At 40.5% G+C, this 16,423-nt stretch overlaps 1 protein-coding gene across 1 annotated transcript in view; it reads right to left on the bottom strand.

Moving 5' to 3' along the window:
- The window catches only part of lamc3 (laminin, gamma 3), a 154,412-nt gene that overhangs the window by 73,809 nt on the left and 64,180 nt on the right, over positions 1-16,423 (bottom strand). The window contains exons 5-9 of the mRNA XM_049604419.1: positions 13,164-13,352; positions 11,972-12,089; positions 5,464-5,562; positions 4,461-4,597; positions 1,604-1,723 (exon numbers count right to left, since the gene is read on the bottom strand). Coding sequence (XP_049460376.1) covers positions 1,604-1,723; positions 4,461-4,597; positions 5,464-5,562; positions 11,972-12,089; positions 13,164-13,352 — 663 coding nt within the window. The remainder of the gene's footprint in view (positions 1-1,603; positions 1,724-4,460; positions 4,598-5,463; positions 5,563-11,971; positions 12,090-13,163; positions 13,353-16,423) is intronic.

The raw sequence follows: 16,423 nt of genomic DNA, 5'->3' as shown, positions 1-16,423 counted from the left end.
AGTGCCATGCTGGCCTGATTGTCATGGGGGACTCAGGAAACTCAAGTGATATTCTTTCTCTCTCTCTTTTTCTTTCATGATATCTCAAACTCTCCCTGTCTGGTCCAACAACTCCTTGTCAGGCACTATTGCGAGAATATCAGTGATGTCTTGTCCTCTGTAGCATCGGCTGATATTTCTGGAGCTGGGTGAGCTCCCAAACACTCGTCTCTCTCGACGAATTCAATAAAAAAAAAAAAAAGCCGATGATTGAATCCTGTCCCTCGTGTGACAGCTGAAGCCCGAGACAAACTACGGTGACAAATACATTCGTGGGAATCACAGAAATTGCATTTCGTATGATGTTTGACGCGGACTTGTCACTCAGAATTATCTCGTACTTTGGTGAAGAACACAGTGGAGGGATTTCCGCGCAAATATAAATTAAAAGTAAGAAGAGCAGAGACAGTGGCAAAGAGAGAGAATTCCAGAACTGCTTCCAAGGCCGCTGCCACTCCGCTCTAATCTTTAAAGTAACTGTACACACGCAGCATGGCTATGAAAAAAGGGCGAGAGAAAATGAGATCATTAATAGGGATGGCAAGGCAATAGATTTGTGCATTTATTATGTGGAGAAACAACATAAACAAGCACTGCGCGAAGTAGATAAGCAGGCTGCCACAAAGCTGCTCTCGGCCAGCTGGGCCACTAATCTGTGTGCTGTGGCCTACAGAGACGTCACTATAGGCCGTGTGAAGATGAAAAGCAACTTTAAAAGACACCATTAACTATGTACAGTTATAATTACACATACATATGGCAAAGCATGCAAGCATTCATGAAGGACTTATCTATATGTCTTGTATACACACACTCACAACTTGCACATCCATGACTTATGTGTGCATTCATAATGACATTTTACAAATTATGCCTGACCACCAGGCTTTGTCACATCCCGCTGTAAGCATTTCATCTTTCTAAAAAAAGATGCCTCCAAATGGAGTCCTTTTCTGTGATCACGCATTTTGGGCATTAAACCTCCAGGACGCGGAGTTAATGGGATTGCTCCTGTTTTGCCTCCGGCTGTGGGGCTGCAGAGTGGCTGGAGGGGCTGCGGGTTGATGCCTAGAACCGACTTAGTGGAGACAAGAAGAAACCAAGCCAATTTTCACTTTGTTGCCTCTCCAGCATGGCCAAGACATCCAATTCCATCAGGCCTTTGCTGCTGGGGCGGCTGATAGAAATGGGCCCTAAGTCCTGTAGCTGGGCCAGCTTATTCCCTTATCTCCTAATGGCTCTGATAACGGATTGGGGGAAATGGTGTCAGAATAACTGCCGCATGACCCGTTGCCAAAGACCCTGATTAATCTCACTAAGGAACAACAGGAACAAGATATGGGTATTAAGGATGCTCTTCTAACACTAATATCATTTACATATTTGCTGGAAGAGCAACAACTGGAGGATTTATTATCTAATAACGTAAATGTCAAACAATACTAAAACAGCTTCCTGCAACCTTATTGTAGTTTACTGGAACCTACCCATTTGACCCTACCGGAGGTATCGACGTGTCCTCATGGATGAACTTGAATCTCTATTATTTTGCGTTCTGACTCACCAGGGGCTTTATAAAAGCCGATGTCTTCCTCGGTAAGAGGCAGCAGGTAGACTTCACCTTCCTTCCACAGCAGGGGGTACTCCTGCCCTCCAGAGAACTCTCCCAACCAGCCGTCCTGATCTGGAGATAAAAGAAAACATTTTAGAACATGAATCATAGCTATTCTCCTCTGCATCACAGGCTGTCAGGAGATATTTGGATAAAACTAGTGTTCACAGAGACTTTAAACCAGAGGTCATCACACATTTGTCCAAGGGCTAGACTTTTTCTAGCAGACACTGTGGAGGCCAGAGTTTCGAATTAAAAAGAAAAAAAAATTAAACCTAATATTTGCTTTATAATAATTAAATAAATATATTGTTAAATAATAAAATAAAATTATTTTAAGAAATAAAATGTTCAAAAAGAGCATGTGACTGCTCTTGCATGAAGATATACAGGACGCATTCCATTTATAAAAATGGCAAATCGTTTCAGCTCCACCTATCCAGACCCAACTTGCAAACAGCCGAGGGACAGAGAGAGGTGAAGAGGAGGTGGAAGGTCGACTATTTCTGTAAGTTATTCATCTCAGGCTAATCATTAAATACAATAATCCTGATAACTGTCTTGTCTCCCTGCAGGAAGACGATACCGGATATACCAGAAAAGCACTGACAGGCTCAGGAGGAGTCTCCTCTCTCAGGCCACAAGGATCCCAGATGAAGACACTGTCTAAGACTGCCCAATCTCTATTCATTACTCTGTCTTTTTTTAATGAACAAACTGAAGGCACTGACAGATTACATTTTACTTGAACTATATTTTATGTGATTTCATGTGACAAATAAATTTACTGATAATTGATACCCTGTGATATTTTTCTATAAGGTTATCAAAAGCCGCCGTGTGCATCATTTCTACTTATTAATAATAAGCTGAGAGGTGGATTTATAACATATTTAGTACCTATAGGTGGGACACCCACATTTAGGAACATCTGGGACTGGTAAATCATTCCCAGTAAAATTATTTCCGTGTCAATTGTTTTGGGGTTGCTTTAATATAGGAAGCAAAAAAAATGCTGGATATCATAAGTACTGGAACACATTTTTTTTCCCACCTCACATTTTCTGAATTCACCCATTCTCTATGAGCCAGAGGCCTTGGCCGGCCGTATGTGGCCTGCAGGCCGCAAGTCGACAATCACTAAATGTTTGAGTTCTTAAAGGAGATGTGTTGAGATTATTTTTCCATTACTTTTATTTTATCTGTGATCAACAGAGGAAAAAAAAAACAACTGTACACAGTGGCCCTGAGAAACTCAACACACGGCAAAGAAACGTGCTACAAATACAGAAAACACAAAGAAACTCAGAAATCCTGTAAGCTGCACAGAACAAAACAGTGTCACAAAGTTACTAAACAATGTTTCCAGGTGACAGTAAAAAAAGTGATGAACATGAACATGATGAATTCGAGTTCTTGACATGGCCTTGGATGAAACAGGCTACATTAGCCTGCACATACACTATATATACTGTATATATACACCTGAGGCTTGTATTACAAAGCAGGATTTGGGGTTAGTGAGGTAACTAAAAAGTTAAATCTGGATTTTCAGTACTATGAAGCTGGTTCTTTTTTTACCAGGATAAATCACTGTGGTAACTGACGCCAGGGCCACACTGCCCGCGGAAGCGCAGCGCACCAAAATTCTCGCGCGCGCCGGAGCACCTCCGTTCACATCAGACGCGCATTTCTCCACGCCGTCGACAAGCGATTCTGCTCCCAGCTCTTGTTTTTCACTGCCTGGTTTGTCAGATTCGCTCGCGGCTCGCGCAGAAAATAGACCAGATGCCGAACTGATCGCTGCAAATCGTGAGCCTGCCGCGGAGCTTCCCGGCGCGGCGCGGCCAGTGTGGACGACACAGTCGGTTAACATGGGCGCCGAAAGGAAACTGCCTTCTCTTCTCGGCGCTTTGAGGCTATTCGCGGCGCTTCCGCGGGCGGTGTGGCCCTAGCGTTATGCTGAACAGCTCCAGAGCAGGTTAAGGTCAGTCGAATCATTTCATTGTTTCATGGCTCTATTTCTACTGGTTTTAAAACAGATCTTCTATAAAAGGGAATTATCATTTACAACTAAACACATGATTTTAGCAGTATTTTAACTTGTGAAGTTTATTTCAGTTTGCAGTGAGAGCTGACAGTGTTGCTGTCTTTACAGTGCTCTGATTCTATCACTGCAGCTCGAAATAGCATCTAAAACATGCAATCAGAATGTTACAACTGAAATATTCTTCAAACTCATTCTCCAACATCATTGGCAGGCAGTCAACTTTAGTGCACTCCTGTTTTTTTCAGTGTTCTCTCAATTAGGTATTGTTTTGTGTGTTTGCAGCTTCTTTCGTTACGCTGCAGGTGTTGTAAAAACAGTGAGGGAGTTTTATTCTTTGGAGCATTTATAAATGCTATGCATGCTATGCATGCAATCTGATGAAGATGACTTTTGTATATTTGTCTGACTTTTCTTAAGTTGCAGTGTGTTGGACTTGCAGGGCCACTTTAACTGTGAAGGAGCCAGCGATAGCATAAAGACAAATTTTCATTTGCCCTCCCTGGCTCCCTAAAAACAAAATAAAACAACATATATCATAAAGTTGATATACAGAAAGAAATATAGCAACAGGCACAATGCAGTACAGTACACATTCACCAATAAATTATAGCACAATGAAATACATTACGAAAAATGAAGAGGGTGCAAATTCAGAGAGAACAAAGTAAACATCGTTGGTCTTGTTAATTTTAGCTGGGTAAAAACAATCCCACAGTAACAAGGGAACCTCATTAATGGTGGGCGTGTCTCAGACAATACCTTCGATGAAGTCAGAAGTGATGTTGACAGCAGCATAGTGATTGGATGAGGAGCAGGCCAGTGAGTGGCCAAAGCAGAAACACGCCTGGCAGCCTGCCGGGTTCACTTGTTGTAGGTTGAAAAAGCCTGGCTTGCATCTGTAGGCGCACACACACACATACCCACATCCATAAAAAGTTATCAACATCCACACACTGTGCGTGCACCTCACTGCAGCTATTATAACGCATCCTTGCCGTAGTGCTATTCTTACTAATCTCTTTAAGTTGTACTCAGCGCAGCCATCAGGATGCTGGTTGCTGCAAGCCGCAGTGTTACAGAAGAAGGGACCAAACGGAGCTCAGCTGCAAGGACCCTGAGCTCTGACCTACAGACACTATCTGGCATATGGGTGGGACAGGAACACCGCTAAAAATCAGCCACTAGACTAGTCACATTACACAGGAGAGGGGCCTGCTCAACGAGCCGTGAAATCAGCAAAAAAAGTCAACAAACAGGGAGCACAGAATTATTCAATAGTCTGAGACCTGGGGCTGTGTGTATTGCTAATGTCACAGTGAGTTTATCTGTTTGATCCTGTGTCCCAGAGGAACAAGACAGAAACAGACAGGGGGAAGCTGCAGAGACTGGGTTATTGACATGTTGTAACAGTCAGGTTCACTGTCAGAGTAGTCAAAATGACAGATAGCCCCAAAACTTGGAGCAATTTTTAGACAAATTATTCTTTAAGCTTTAGAATTCTGGTGCAGAGGATGTGCTGACCTGTCTGCTGGATGTAATGCACTCATATTGTACAACAAGTATTATCATTACCAATATATCTAGGAATGATAACATAAATGTTTTGTCCTTAAAATCAAGACATTAAAGATCAGCCACTATCAAAAAAACACTATTTCCTGTACATAAATTGATGAATGGTATGCTTCAGTTGTTCCACTGTGGAGGACTACAACAGTTGCCTAGGTAACCATGAGTCGCGTGCGCAAATACGTGAACACACCTGTCACAGCTCTGTCCTTCGACGTTTGGCTTACAGTGACAACGTCCATCCAGAGGAGAGCAGTCATCCACACTTCCGCTGGGGTCACACTCACACTGCCTATAGATGACAAATGATGTGAAGAAAGATTTGAGTCCCCTGCAAATAACGGACATGTGTGTGGGAGAGAACACATTGCTGAGAAAGAAGGAGCAAGGATTTTAAAGATGAGGACAATGTAATAACTTCCCTGATGTCCATTCTCTATTCGCTTGCCCCCTTTCACATCCCAGATGGTCTAATACACAAAAGCTACCATGGAAACAGTGGGGTGTCTTGCTCAAGGACGCCTCAACAACAGGGATACTTGTCTTAGGCCTTGAACCCGGGCCTTACGTAATAACTCGTCGACCCTGTGAATGTTTTTTTGGAAGCACCACTCTCATTCAGACAGCACAACAAGTGTCCTTGCCACACACCATCAAAAGTGAGATGCTTGATTTAGTGCACAACCTATTACTGAACTTAATAGGCTGCGTAAACAACACTGATAAAAGTAAGCGAGGTGTGTGGGTCAGCAGTGACTTGAAGAATATCAAAATGTGTTTGATCACCTTCATTGATTGATCACTTCTGCTTGAAACTGTAACGCAGAATCTATTTTTTTTAATGAGGCGCTATTACAAATAATTCAATTATCCCAAGGCAAACCGTCTCTACTTGTTTCTGCTCCACTGGTCTGAGTAATTCACACCTCAACTGAACAGCCTGATTTTGCTGCATGAATGACAGTGTGTGTGTGTCTGCACACATGCACACGTGTTCATGCAAATGTGTATTAATAGAATTTTGTCTCTGAGAACAATCCAAATTAAGGGTCAAGTCTAATAGTGTTATCCTCTTCTGATTTATGAATTTGTTATTTGCAAAACTTGTGATATTCAATAAAGGAAATGAGTTTCAAGGGTTGTTAATCATTAATGGTTTTCAATAAAGCCTCCTTTATCTTGAGCCTTACTTTAAATCTACATTAACTGCTGCTGTTTGTGGGCAGCAGAAACAAGCTGTAAACACAACACTGGCATATTATAACTTCTTCAGTTGATATGACAAACATGTTAGCAAGCAGTTCCCTTTGCATCTTCCAGATATGGAGCAGCATTAGCATTCTTAATATGTTTTTTTTTTTCGAATGTAAGTCTAATATCTAACCCCATTTTAGCTCTAATTTGGTCTCCACCAGCTCCGTAGAAAAATATCTGGCTCTTTATCTTAAGCTAAAATCTTCTTTGGCTACTTAATGTTCCATTATACTCGCCAAGTAGTCACTAACCTGGTCTTATTTTTTCCAGAAACAGATGAGAGCCGTCAAACTGAACCTAAACAGTAGAGCTGAGGGAACATGCAGAGTTGCTGCACTGTCATTTGAACTATTGTTCATACAAAGATATTGATTGTAGCAGCTTTAAAGGAGCTTTATATGACAGTCAGAGTATTAACATAGCAGCATACAACTATATAGATATAGTGGAGTAATGACATCCTGTGCAGAGAATGAAGTCATGCTCCCACTGTATGTGTTGTAATCTGAGTGTCCTGTTCTTTGTGTTAGCCAGCGCGTGTAAATTCCCTGTGCATCCCAATGGCAATCTGATCACTGCCACTCAGCGGTTATCGCTGATATCAGGATAGCATCGTTGTGGAACTATACCCAGCAAGCATTTTTTGGTTTAAAAAACGTCTAATAGCCGTCTACATGAAGACCTGACGTCTAGGCTAAATCACGGCTGAATTTGTGCTGTCAGTAAAAATTTGGTAGAAGTCTAACCATCGTCAAAGTGTAGACGTCATCAATTATACGGCTATGTAGAGACCATGTCCAAAAAATGGAGATAAACATATTTTAATTACTGTTGACTCTCCATACGTGATTGAATATCATACCGCACGCCATCTGCAATGGCGAAAACTACATTTAATGAATTTCAAAATTAAATCGGCTAGATTTGGGTTACATGTAGCTAGACTAAATTGGAGCTAAATATAGCCAATACGTTTAAATCATGACTATTGCTTGCTGGGTAGGTCTTCCCTCCAGTTTCTCCCTGGTTTATACTATTAACTTTGTCTGTACTGTTGCTGTTGTTAGCATTGTTTATGCTGTTAGCACTGTTAGCTGCTAGCCTAACCATTAGCTACTAGCTGCAGTTATCGCTGATATCTGGACAATATCATTGCGTAAGTGTAGCACCTAACCTCCAGTTCCCCCCTGCTTAACACCGTTTGTTCTGATGCACTGTTGCTGTTATTAGCACTGTTTGTGCAGTTAGCACCATTAGCTACTAGCCTAACTGTTAGCTGCTGGCTGCGGTTATCGCAGATATCAGAACAGCGTTGTTGTGGAAGTGTAGTGGCTACTCTCCAGTTTCAGACAACCTCTGAATCTTAGATATGCTCTGAATATCTTTTAGAGCTACTTTAAAGTCACAAGAATAAATATTCAAATTGTCAAAATCTAAACCTGAATTTCTCATGGTAGTTAACTGCCCGTTGTCACAGTGTTCACAGTTAGATGTTAAACAACAATGTTAACACCAAACAGTCATTGATATTCGATTCAACACTATCACAACTTAGCATTCCCTTAGCAGGTAGAGGGGGTCAGGGAGAGCCAGGATAGACTTGTTATGAATATGAATACTAGAACATACTTCTCCTACGCACGCACACACATATGCACCATCATATACTGCATACTTAGCAGGAGAGCGCTCAGGTCAGAGAAAGTTGGAATGTGCTTTTCATCATCAAAATGTATGTAGCTGGTCAATGCATCTTCAATCTACAACAAAGGATGTTTAAAAAAAAAAGTGTGTGAGTGTGCAAACCTTCAAAAGTAAATCAGTCTCAAATCTTAGAGATGAAAGCAACTCTGTGTATCTTAAAATCAATTAAACCCACTGAGCTTATTCTTGTGGCAAACTGAAATCAGAGCTAAGTACAAACGTAGTAAAACAATACTTCAATGGATGCATTCATTATGTTCTTATTTGGTGCTCCATCCCAATTATAAGGGAGAAGAATTGTAATCAGCCATCAATCTAACAGATCCTTTTCCAATCAGAGATCAGTTTGTCTCTGCAAGAAAACACCAAACAAAATCTCTTAACATAAATAAACAGAAGGATTTATTGAATACACACTAAATAATTCAATGTCATGATTAAAGCAAAACACTAATTAGCTAGTATTACTGCATTGAATTATGAATGATCTATAATTGCCTATTAATAAATAGTCTGTGACAGTAAAACAGGATTATGGATGTTTTGGTTCATGAACCAGATTAACATGGGACAATGTTATGCAAAACTAAACAACACTAACCTTTCCTAACTAAAGCATTATGCATTCAACGGTCTTTAGAAGAGAGCAGGGACGTTTCTGAGGCTAAGTTTGTCCTTGGGGTTGGCTGCAGCTGAAGCTGTTCTCTAAGTTTCTGAAGGCAGTGAGGCTGGATCCGGTCACCATAGTAACAGATGGAGGAGACCGCATGGTCTCTGGCTTGGTTCTTCAAACACCAGGTCTTTTTCTCTTGGTCAAGACGGCTGGCCGACCAACCAAAACACTGACCATGTGTGGGGAATTTCATATTTTCTGGGCTTGGGTCACCATGAGGCTGGATATTTACAATGTTTCCCTTTCCAATTCAACTGGAAAGGGAAACATTGCCTTGTTGAAAGGTAGATTCTTGATATTGGATCAGATAAAGAAGAATTGAATCAATCAGGCCACAAGGTTGATCTTATTTCAGGCTCTTTATTTATTGTGTTGGTCAGACACAAGATGAAGATGAAGTACACCTGCAGTCTGCACTGCAAGAAATGCAGACCCCACGTTTAGTAGTACAATACATGGAAATTACACATTACAAGATCATGTATAATGTCTTGGTTCCAGGTGAAAAACAAGTTCAAGTGTTAAATCACATGGTTTGGCTTCTCTCTGCCTCAACTCACATATCTGTAACAGGACCCAGGGTTCATTACTTCTTTGCTGGCCTCCCTCTAGCTAACCAAAGGAACCTGCTGGATCTCTATACGTCAACGAGTGCTCCCAAGCAACAAAGTTACACAAACCTAAAAAACGGTATATAAATGGTATAAACTAATCCCTCCAGCATCTCATAGGCTGATTTTTGAATTGTTGCGGCCTGAAATGCCTGATTTCATGGCAGCTTTTCTCAAAAATCACAATGAATGTTGAGATGTGTATCGGCATTGTTTTACAATGAGTTAGAATCTATTTGTGATGGTAGCGGGGTGGGGCCAGCAACAGCTGATCGTCGCCAGTAAGCTGTTGATGCTGTGTGATGCAGTGCTGGAGAATCATCCCTGTTAGAGGCTCTCCTCCTACTTTCCCTGCCTGGTTAGCACAAGCTAGTGCACACATGCACACTTGGATCACATGTGATCTCATCACTTTTTTAAGAGATGTTTCTATTAGTCAATTTGCAGTAAAATTGTGGTGACTGGACAACATTACAAGGTCACACAGAATTCACTGCGATTGGCTGAATTTGTGTTAACTGTTGTGATCGCAACATTGCAGAATCCTGAAAGGACTGATAAAAAGATTTACATGAAATGATATGATATGAATACAAGAGCATATGGAATATGACTACCTGATATTATCATTACAAAGATCCACCATCCACTTGTGCTCCAATCATTTATGACGCACTCCTTAAACCTGCAATGGCTAACTTCTGGCTACAGTTTCTTATCCTTCTTACACACCAACCACGTTTGGAGTCATGTGTCAGGCAGCTTGATCACTCTATGTCCAGTATTCACTTTTCGTTAGTGGTAGTTTTGGTTGCCACCAACTCTTGAGGGAAATATCTAGCTCTTTAGCCACCAAATGCTCAAGAATGTTCGCCAGGTAGTAGGGCTGGGCGATATGACCAAAATCTCATATCCTGATATAGGTCATTTCATATCCCGATAACGATACCTATCCCGATATAGCACATTTTAATGCAATGAATAAAAAGTTGTGTTATGTTCTAAAGCACAAACATGGCCACACCCCCACACACCTCTGTATGTACAGGCTGTACTCCAAATGATGAAAAATATTGCTGTAAAAAGTGTAATTTGCATCGCAACAATATAAACAACAGAGCAAAATATGAAACGATAGATATTTTTCTCTCATCACACGATATATATCGTCACATCGCACAGCCCTACCAGGTAGTCAGGCTGGGTATCAATTCTCAATACCTTTGAGGTATCGATCGAAATAATCCAATACTAAGTGGAATTGAAACTCCTCCAGTCAAGCATTCAATCTTTTTTGTACCCACATCTAGGAAAACATGAATATTTGTACGGTTTTGCTTGCAGCAAATCACTGGAGGTGTTCTTTGATTTTATGCAACATGTGATTGGCCGACTACTGCTGCAGCTACAACCCACACAGTCTGTGGTGTGGTTAGGTCTTGCGCGGTGTAACGGAATTGACAGTTCAGCGTGCTGAGATGCTGAAAAATGTTGACAAGTAGGCTATACTACATGCCTGTGGCGTCCGCTGGCATTTATGTAGGCCTAAGTGAATGCGTCAATTCACTTGATGGGCATCGAACAAAGTAGAAAAAAATGAAGGTATCAAATGAAGTACTCTATTGGTATTGCTACTACTTTATTAAGAGTACTGGTATCGGTACTGATATTGTAATTTTTTAAACAATACCCAGCCCTTCCAGGTAGTTGCTATTTTTATCTGACATTTGGATCTGGTTTTGTGTGATCCAAGACTTAACTAATGTAATACTGCTTCATGAAATGCAGACAAACATTTCATGTTGAAACCATAAAGCCATGATTGATCAGACTGTGATAAACATCAACACTGTCCTACTGCCATCAGATAATATGCATAAAATGGACATGATTGATAGTAAAGATATAATAGCATTGATTAAACAGTTGAATATATGTGTATAAAGCATAAAGACCACAAGGGGTAGAAGGCAGTGACACGTTGGAATGACTATGATTGAAATATTTGTTGAAATCTTGATTAAACTGAGTGTTGATTTTCTTTTTTCCCCCAACTTCATATTTCCATGTGGAAAATTACAGCGCTCTGGGTTGACTTGCTTTTTAGAATGGCTGTTAGCAGTACGGTACTGTACAGCACATCCTGGTACTAGCTGATAAGAAGGTCACTAATTCACAGTGGTGTCACATAGAGAAATGAGAATCCTCTTGTTTACGGCTGCTTTGTAGTTTGATAAATTCAGGCTTGGGGAAGTGAGATGGTATAACTGCAAAAGAGGGAAGATTTATGAAACAAAGTCTGTGTCTGTGGTACCTGTTTATTTCTTTTAACCCCTTCTCTCTTTTACAGGCATATGTTTTTACCATTTATTTAACTATCCTTTCAATATTTGCATTGTTTTTGTGACTTTCATGCATCAATATGTCTGTGCGTCTGTGTTTACGACTGTGTTGCTCACCTGCAGCCACCAGGGCCGAGCGAGTGAAAGCCAGCCCGACATGTGTCACACTTCTCCCCTGTCACGCCAACTCGACACGCACACCTTCCTTCTACATCACACTGCAGACTCACTGAACCTGGGAGGGACAGCAGATGGATCAGTGGGGAAAAAAACAAAACAGCAACGACAAAAAAAAACAAAAAACAACAGAATGAAAAAGGTACAGAGAGAAAGAGGACAAAAGGGAAACATTTAGAAATATTTCCAAGAAAATGGGGGGAACAAAACTTCAGAATCCATAAATTTCATTGGTGAATTACATGAATTGGATCAATATATCATTAACAATTTGTCATGTCAGGGATAACTGAATACCCGTTATTGAATTCTGTTCAAAGCCCCCCCCCCCAAGGATGATGAGCTTGAAAGAGCAGGATATAACCTTGCAACCACACTGTAGCTGACATACTGTAGCTGCAGTTAATGGTGAAAAAAGACCAGCTGGGGTGAAGCGGACATGAGAGAAAAGGAAGCCTGATGGAGTCTGCTATAACCTTTCATCAATATAATGGACTCCAACAACTCTGCAATCACCTTACACTATCTAGGAAATGTAGAGGAAAAGATTGCTGATGTATATGTTCATTTCATCCTCTGGCTCTCTCTCTTTACCCCGATGATGGTGTAATTAAGAGCCCAAACATTTAATGTCTCTCCACCCTAAAATTAGACTGTGTTTAATGAGTCTCTTCATTGATAACGTTCTGTGAGTCGACCGGATCGATTTACAACAGCAGGGCTGAGTGAAGTCATGGATTTCTTTAATGGTCATTTGGGAAGCTGAAGCGCGGGTAAATCTGATATGATGTGCAAGACATGAGATGAACAAGATTCTATGAATTATGTACCAGAAAAGACTCCACTCTTAGGCAAGTTGAGTAGTCGATGAGTTAGAGTAATGTAATGTTATTAATGATTTAAAAACATTTGCAAAAAATTTGCAAAAATTAATCTCATGAGTCCTCTTTCTCTGTAGCTAAATCTCACTTATGGCGCCTTATTGTGTCAACACAGCTGTCCAATTTGAACATAACTAAATTTTCTCATGCCAGGGAAGACAAAAACAGTGAGCAATAATATTTGCGTGGATTACAATGAGGGGTTTTAAGTTCTTATCAAAACAAGTACGGGCTTTGTATCTGCAGTTTACCATTAATATTGCAGTTGCAAGGTAGGCAGGGCTCTTCAGCAGATTTCCTGTAGTGGTTCTCTCTGCAGCGCTCACAATGGGGCCCATCCGTGTTGTCTCTGCAGCTCAGGCAGCGCCCCCCACTGCCGGTGCTTCGGTACTGCTCCACGTCAAACACGCACTCGTCTGACCTCCCACTGCAGTTACACTCTGCGGGCGAGGGAAAGAAAGCAAGAAAGAGAAAGAGCAAGAGGTCAAGTGAGGAGAGACGTGAAGAACGAGGAAAGAGCAGTCACAGGGGAAGGAGTGGGCAGAGGAGGCAACAAGGTAAAAAGAGAGAGGACAGAAATAGACGGAGGAGAGAGACAGAGGGAGGGTATATGTGTGAGAGATTATGTGTTCTGGGATTGGATCATAATTTAGAGGCTCGCTGCTAATCTCATTTCACACAGGCCTAATGAGGAGCCAATCGGCTGTCAGGGGGCACTTAGATAACAGTAATTCATGTTTATACAAGAGCAAATTACTCAGCTGATAACACACCATCACAGCTCTCATACCCCTCACATCAAATCCCTCCTTAGTTTACCAGTTACCCTGAGGGGGGATTTAGGTGAAATTGCCCATTTTATTATGAATCAAGCTCTCTGTTGTGCTGGCAATAACCATATGATTATTCCTTCCTGTTAATCAGGAGTCTCAGCAGTGTTCACCTTATTTCAAAGATAAAAAATGATCACCAGTTGCTTCAAAACCCAACACGTAACAAACTTGGGATCGATGAATAAAAACTTTTAATTTTTTAAAAAGATTAAAAGAGAGCTCTCGGTTTCATTTGGGTCTAACTAATGTTACATTCATGAAATCATCAGTATTATCAGTAAATGAGACTTCATCATTGCTGTTTAAACTTGCAATCATTCTTTTTTGTCTACTTAGGCTCAGCGTAACAAGCTAAAAAGACACCATTGACATTTTATCACCTCAGAAAGTTGATACAGCTAACATGTTAGCAAAGGGTTAGTAAACACGTCCAGCCTACAAGAAGCAACATTCATTGGGGTTGTGATTCTGACTACCTGACAATACCCCAATATTAACTCTCCTTCTAGCTCTGTTTGGTCCTCACCATCCTCTGAGGGAAATATCTGGCTCTTTAGATGCTAAATGCTCCTCTATGTTCACCAGCTACACACTAACTTTGTCTGTTGGAGGTTAGCCTCTACCAAAAGAGAAGACATACCTACTGTAATAGGAACAAGAAATGTTCCTCCCAGTAAATCTAAAGTAGCCTAATTAAACTTTATTTGACTTTAACTTCTGCACCATTTCGTTTAATGTCTATGTCTTTGATTCTCTCTAATGTGTGTTTTATCTTTTATACATTTTACATAGAACCATCTGGGTTTCATTTAGAGTTGGGGTGTGTGAAACCCACATCTTCACAGTGAGGACAGTACCTGTTAAGTTTCAGTCAGTTTAGCTTTTGTCAGTCATCAGAGCTAAGCTAAGCTGTGCATTGTGAGTAAATATTGTAGGTCCTGAGCTTTATAAACACACATTTGCATGTATACGTGCAGAATCTGTAGGCAACAGGACACCATTTTGATATCAGAGGCAGTCTAATTTCCATTTGTAGACTGAGTTGTATTGATCAATCACATTTGACCACCGAATAAACAGCAGCGTGGAGAGGCGGAATGTACTGGCTAAAATGCAAGCTTGGAACCCATGGCCTATCGTCTGACCACATTTTATCTTTGTATTCGCTTTCTTAAAAATATGTATCTGTATTCATATGCAGATATCTCTTTATGAAGATTAGCCGAAATAGGATGTCTTGGCCCACGAATTCACTTGCTACACAAGTTCTTCCAAAATACTGGCTGTTGCCACCAGAGGCTTATCATAGTTAGACCAGTAGCTGTAATGTGCCAAGATAAGGCTCCACACAAGTAAGGATAAGATAAGATACACCTTTGTTGATCCCACAATTGAGAAATTCCAGTGTTACAGCAGTCAGGGGGAAAGAGTCAAACTAAAGATTTCAATATTTAGAAACTTAAAAAACTAGGCATGCAGAAAAAAGTACAAAAGATACAAGAAACAGCAATAAATAATAACAATAATGATAACGAGCAGTGGATAAAAAAAAGTGAGCAATGGATTAAAGTGAACATATTTAGTTCAAGTGAATACTGAATGTGCAAATGATACTGAATGTGCAAATAAATTAAAAAAAAAGATTGTTTAAGTCCAAATTGTGGACTGGCTGCTTGTGAAACTGCAATGTTTCATCTTCTGTTCCTAGATGTGGTAAAATGAGATTAAACTTGTAGCTGTGGATGGTTTAAAGCCACCTTTGATGGTGCTGTGAGTCAAAAAAGTTATGTAACAAATTACTTTGTTACCTAACTACAATTTTCCAATGGGATGTATTAGTAATTAATTTGTTTTTCAAGTAACATATCCAACACTGTGTACAGCAGGTTTATCTGGGCTTTTTCACTGAAAAAGATGCCTTGTGTGTGTGAAAACAGCCGCTGATGAGAGTGGCAAGACTGATCCCTAATATTAAAGATGTCACTGTAAAACCAAAACAATGAGCTGATAGATGGTAAAACAACTCACAGAGCAGAGGGGAACTGCAGAGTTGGGTGATAATTCTCTGTAGGTTCTTTACTACAAGCTACTACTTTGGGAATTCCAACCCAATCAAAATAATAAATGCTGGCATTAAACATTTCTGCAAACCACGGACATGTAACATTTATAATTATGCAGCGGATATGCTGAAGCTTTATGTTTCAACAATGCTGTAGTTAGCATGTGGTTACATGTAGTGTAAGCACAAAACCTTTTTGGTTATGGCTGGGAAAAGATGGTATTTTTGATTAAAACACCTGCTTTTGGTGTCACAAATGCTGCTGGATGTTCTGTGAGGTCTTTGTCTTGAAGATGTGTCATAGCAGCTGTCTCACCATCCACCATCCCCTTCACCTCCCACTTACAAAGCCAGCTCATATACAAGTAATCAGATCTATATCTGTCACTGATATCATGTGAATGAAATTTACACAGGTAACATATGTGTGGTTTGCAGAAATGTACAATGCCAACATTTGTTCTGGCGACGAGGCTGGGAATTTGACCCATTGTTAAAATAAAAATATTGACTGGTGCAGCTTTAAGCATCCATCCTGCAATTAGAATTCTGATGGATGGAAGAAATGATACCGTAGGAGCCTTTGCACAGCTCGGAGTGGCCTTTTAAACACAAC

The sequence above is a fragment of the Epinephelus fuscoguttatus genome, linkage group LG18 (assembly GCF_011397635.1).
Source record: "Epinephelus fuscoguttatus linkage group LG18, E.fuscoguttatus.final_Chr_v1".
NCBI lineage: Eukaryota > Metazoa > Chordata > Actinopteri > Perciformes > Serranidae > Epinephelus > Epinephelus fuscoguttatus.
The sequence above is the reverse complement of the archived record's forward strand: the minus strand, read 5'-3'. Positions and strand labels throughout refer to the sequence as shown.